This window comes from Bombina bombina, chromosome 2 (genome assembly GCF_027579735.1).
Source record: "Bombina bombina isolate aBomBom1 chromosome 2, aBomBom1.pri, whole genome shotgun sequence".
NCBI classification, from domain to species: Eukaryota; Metazoa; Chordata; class Amphibia; order Anura; family Bombinatoridae; genus Bombina; species Bombina bombina.
This window is the reverse complement of record NC_069500.1, coordinates 514,441,232-514,446,576: the sequence shown is the minus strand read 5'-3', so window position 1 is coordinate 514,446,576 and position 5,345 is coordinate 514,441,232. Positions and strand designations below refer to the sequence as shown.

The window sequence follows — 5,345 nt, the reverse complement described above, 5'->3', positions numbered from 1 at the left end:
CAACTGTGCACAAACATGCATTTCCCTGTAATTTCCATATCAATTTAAAGAGCTTTAACTTAAAGGGACACTGAACCCATTTTTTTTTCTTTCATGATTCAGATAGAGCATGCAATTTTAAGCAACTTTCTAATTAACTCCTATTATCAATTTTTCTTCGTTCTCTTGCTATCTTTATTTGAAAAAGAAGGCATGTAAACTAAGGAGCAAGCAAATCTTTGGTTCAGAACCATGGACAGCACTGTTTATTGGTGCTGTCCAATCAGCACGGACAACCTAGGTTGTTCACCAAAAATGGGCCGGCATCTAAACTTACATTTATGCTTTTCAAATAAACATACTAAGAGAATGAAGAAAATTGGATAATAGGAGTAAATTAAATTATTTGAATCATGAAAGAAAAAAATTGGGTTCAGTGTCCCTTTAACCCTTTTTCATACAAAATATTATTTGTAACATTTGTAACACATTGCATAGTTTAATAAAATTAGTTGCAGCCTTAATAATAGATAGATATGAGTGCAATAGAAACATTTAATAAAAACAAATGCATTGCTTATAAAACAGCATTTACAGTGAGGACTAGTTGCACAACGAGGTCATTTTTGGCAGACAGATGCTTCAGTGCTTCTGTGTAGTGAGAGTTTTGAGTTTCTGAACTACTGTAGCATCAGCTGGTATCACAGTGTCCCTCACTGCACAGTAATATGTGGCAGCATCTCCTGGCTCTGCTTGGGTCTTTTTCAAGTTGGTGGATCTCTTGTTTGGGTTTAATATCATTATGAATGTTCCAGCCTCTACAGAACCATCATAACCACTTGCAAGAAATTCCACCCTTCCTCCAGGTTGCCTTTTGTACCAGAACATTGTGTCCTTGCTAGTAGCATTCTGCTGGCACATTATATTAATTGGCTCTCCTTCCAACACACTGACCTGGTCTGGCTGAAACACTTGGCCATAAGCTGCTTCCATTACTGACCAAAAGATAAAAAAAAAAAACATATTAAATATTGGCATTAGCCGGAATGGGGCTCACTTTTGGCCATTTTAGGGTATTATTACTAGAAAGCGATCTTGCAAAAAAAAAACATGTAAGCACCTATGCTCTTTTGATGATTGTATGACCTGACAAAGTGAATAAAGAAATGAGAAACATTTGTGACCTAAATATCCAAACAATATTTAGCTAAAACATACCAAGTACAAATGAAATCAGGAAGATCCAGCTCATTTCGGGAAGTCTTAAGACTGCACTGTATGTAGTACTAACTGATACATAAATAAGTGTGAGTAGCTTAACCACAGACTTCCTGTGAATAATCTCTCAGTAACAGTTGGCTACATATTGTATGTTGATGGCTCTGTGATTTAAAGATACATGAAATTAAAATAACCATAAATTACATTTTCTAGAATCAACTTTACTAAAGGTTTTTGTTTTATAAAGCAAAAAAAACAACAAAACTTGGAAGCCCTAGATTAGTCAAAATTTTCCTAAATTTAGCCAAATTACAACATAGAAAATTAGAAATTGACAGTTTATTTAACCTACTAGTAATCTGAATTTTTTAAAATTTGTATGATTTGTATGATATACCATATATAGCATATTCTTCAAAATGAAGTCTTTTATACTTATGAAAAATACATATAACATTTTTTTATACATATAAAAAAAATTAATACATATATAATATAATAAGAGTATGTAAATGACTAAAAAAACACTTTTTTTGTTAATATGTGCTGTATATTATTAATGACATTTTTGTAATGTGTTTAGAGATAGCAAGAAAATAATGTGTTAGTATATTTTTGACTACAGTTTCCTCATCCCAAAAAATATTTAGGAATATAAGAGAATAAAAAATGATAGCAAATAAACCAAGGGCAGTTTTAGATGTTACCATTTTGAGGGGCAAACACCTGAAAAGCTTCTTGTCGACCAGAAGTCAGGAGGCTTTGGACCCAAGAAGGCCTGTTTGCTGGATCATGGGTCTTTCATGGTTGAAGCCTGAAGTGTTCCATGTGTGGAGCCAGGGCAGGAGTAGGTGGATATGACAAATGTAGGAATGTATTTAATGTATTGGGGAAGAAAATACATTTATTTAATGGAGAAGATGATCATTTTGTTTACTGGAGATTCCAGAATGCAATGTAAATGCAATAGTAAAATGTCTCCTCCTAGTGGTCGAAAAATTATGGTGACATTTAAAGTCCATATGTTATAGAAGTGAATGGTCCTCTTGCAGCCACGTTACTGATACTCAACATCCTTAATTTTTCCTATTTGCTTCAAAATGTTGACAGTCATCTTATTCTATACATTGTCCAACATATTAATCATTATCTCAAAAAGACTGACCATTTTGTTAAATTGTAACTTTGATTACTTAGAAAGAGCATTTAATTTTAAACAATGTTCCAAATTACTTTTGTTACCAAAACTGCTTTGTTCTCTTGGTATCCTTTGTTTAAAACATAACTAGGTAGGCTCATGAGCTAGTTGGTGATTAGTGGCTGCATATATGTGCATCTTATCATTGGTTTACTAGATTTATTTAGTTTTTGCTAGCTCACAGTGGTGGATTGCTGCCCCTGAGCCTACTCTCCAACTAAGGATACCAAGAGAACAAATTATATTTGATGCTAGAGCTAAATACAAAATGTTTAAAATGGTATGGGCTATCCAATCATTAAAGTTTAATTTTTACCTTAATGTCCCTTTAACATTGTTACGATAAAGAGAAAGTAAAGTTCTTCATGATTCAGATTGAATTATAAACAACTTTCTGGTTTACTACTATTAACTAATTTACTTTTACTTAGATTACGAGTTTTGCGTTCATGTTTTAATGCTGGAAATATGGCCATTTCAGCGTTAAAACAGTAATGCAGCCATTACGAGTCTTGTCGGTATAACTGTACCACAAGCCTTTTAGCCTGTGACGCAACGTCAGTCCCGCACTCGAAAAAATTATGTTTTTTCATGGGATTCCCATAGCGCTGCAATTACAAGTTTTGTGGTGAGGCTAAAAAACTTGTGTTTATACCCTATAACGACAAGATCCGTACCGCCATCTGAGAGCAGTAGTTATACGCAACAAAACTGTTACATAAAGATCATAACTAAAGTATTATAAAGTACACTAACACCCATAAACTACCTATAGACCCCTAAACCAAGGCCCTCCCACATCGCAAACACTATATTAAACTAATTAACCCCTAATCTGCCGCTCCCAAAATCGTCGCCACTAATAAAATGTATTAACCCCTATTCAGCCGCTCCCCGACATCGCAGCTACTAAATAAAGTTATTAACCCCTAAACCTCTGGCCTCCCACATCACTACCACTAAATTATCCAAAATAAAAACAATTACACATAATCTAATAGCCCTATTAAATTAAAAAGCTCCTCCACAATGCAAAGTACCTAATTGCCCTATTAACTCCTAATCCACCAACCCCCCACATAGCAAACTACCTATTCAAACTATTAAATCATAATCTGCCAATCCCCCACAATGCAATCTACCTAATTAACTATTTACCCCTAAACCGCCATCCCACCAAAATGCAAAGTATTCAACTAATCACTAACCCCCTAAATTAGCCCCAAATAACTACAATAACATAAAATAAAAGAGACTAACTTTACAAATTTATAAAAAAAGTACCAAAAAATATCCTATCTTTACATAACAAAACCCCTAAATTTGCATAAAAGAAATCTAGTATTACAAAAACTAAAAAATCTAAGATTTAAAAAAATAAACGATATTATCCAAAATAATTTTTTAAACCTAATTTAATACCTGTATAAAAACAAAAAATCTACCATAAAGTAAAAACACCCCCTAATCTAAAACTAAACTACCAATAGCCCTTAAAAGGGGCTTTTGTAGGACATTGCCCTAAAAAATCAGCTCTTTTCCCTGAAAAAAAATACAAAGACCCCCAAAATACAAAGACAGTAAAAGAGCTGAATCCCGTTTAAAGGGCAATGCCCATACAAATGCCATTTTCAGGGCAATGGGTAGATTAGGTTTTTTTAGTTAGGTTTTTTTATTTTGGGGGTTTGCGGGGTGGGGTTTTGTAATGTTAGGGGGTGTTTGTTTTTATTTTGTAGAAAAAGAGCTGATTTCTTTAGGGCAATGCCCTACAAAAGGCCCTTTTAAGGGCTATTGGTAGTTTATTATAGATTAGGGTTCTTTTATTTTGAGGTGTTTTTTTTTTTTTTTTTAAACGGGGTATTAGAATAGGAATAATTTTTATTATTTTGTACAATTTGTTTGTTATTTTGTGTAATTTTAATTATTAATTTTGGGGTGTTTTTATTTTTAGAATAGCCAATTTTTTAATTTTAATGGACAGCAAAAGAGCTGAATGTCGTTTTAAGGACAATGCTCATACAAATGCAATGGGTACATTAGGTTTTACTTTATTTTTATTTTGTGGGTTGGGGGGTGGGGGTTTGTATACTGTTAGGGGGTGTTTTTCTTTTTTAGAAAAATAACTGATTTCCTTAGGGCAATGCCCTACAAAAGGCCCTTTTAAGGGTCCTTGGTAGTTTATTATAGATTAGGGTTTTTTATTTTGGGGTGTTTTTTGGGGGGTTAAACAGGGTATTAGAATAGGAATCATTTTTATTTGTTATTTTGTGTAATTTAGGTGTTTTTTATTTTTTGTAATATTAGGTTTTAGTGTAAGGCAGCTTAGGTTTTACTTTTATTTCACAGGTAATTTTCTATTTATTTTAATAGGTAGTTAGTAAATAGTTAATAACTATTTACTAGCTAGACTACCTAGTTAAAATAAATAAACTATTAGTTATATTGTAGCTATCCTAGGTTTTATTTTTATTTGACAGGTAAGTTTGTATTTAGTTTTAAATAGGTATAATTTAGTTAATAATTGTAACTTTAATTTAGGTCTATTTTGTTAAAGTTAGGGGGTGCTAGGTTTAGGGTTAGGTTAAGGGGTTAATATAGTTTAATTTAGGTTGTTGCTATGGGGGGATGGGGGTTTAGGGGTTAATAGGTTTATTTAGTGGTAGTGATGTGGGATGCCAGAGGTTTAGGGGTTAATAACTTTATTTAGTGGCGGCGATGTAAGGGAGCGGCGGAATTGGGGTTAATATCTTCATTATATTGTGGGCGTTGTTGGGGTGCGGGGGAATAGGGTTAAAAACTTAAGTATAGTGGCAACGATATCTGGAGCAGCAGATAAGGGGTTAATCGATTTATTTCGGAGGCAACGATGTCGGGTGTGCGGAAGATTAGGGGTTAATAGATTTATTTAGGTGTCGGCGATGTCGGGGGCAGCAGATAACTTTTTTTT

General features: G+C 33.5%; 1 gene segment (V, D, J or C); it reads right to left on the bottom strand.

Moving 5' to 3' along the window:
• Positions 1 to 516: 516 nt before the first annotated feature.
• LOC128647871 (T cell receptor alpha variable 3-like) lies at positions 517 to 1,220 on the bottom strand. The segment is given in 2 exon segments: positions 517 to 974; positions 1,198 to 1,220. A coding segment is annotated over 1 exon segment (351 nt).
• Between the last annotated feature and the right edge of the window lie 4,125 nt (positions 1,221 to 5,345).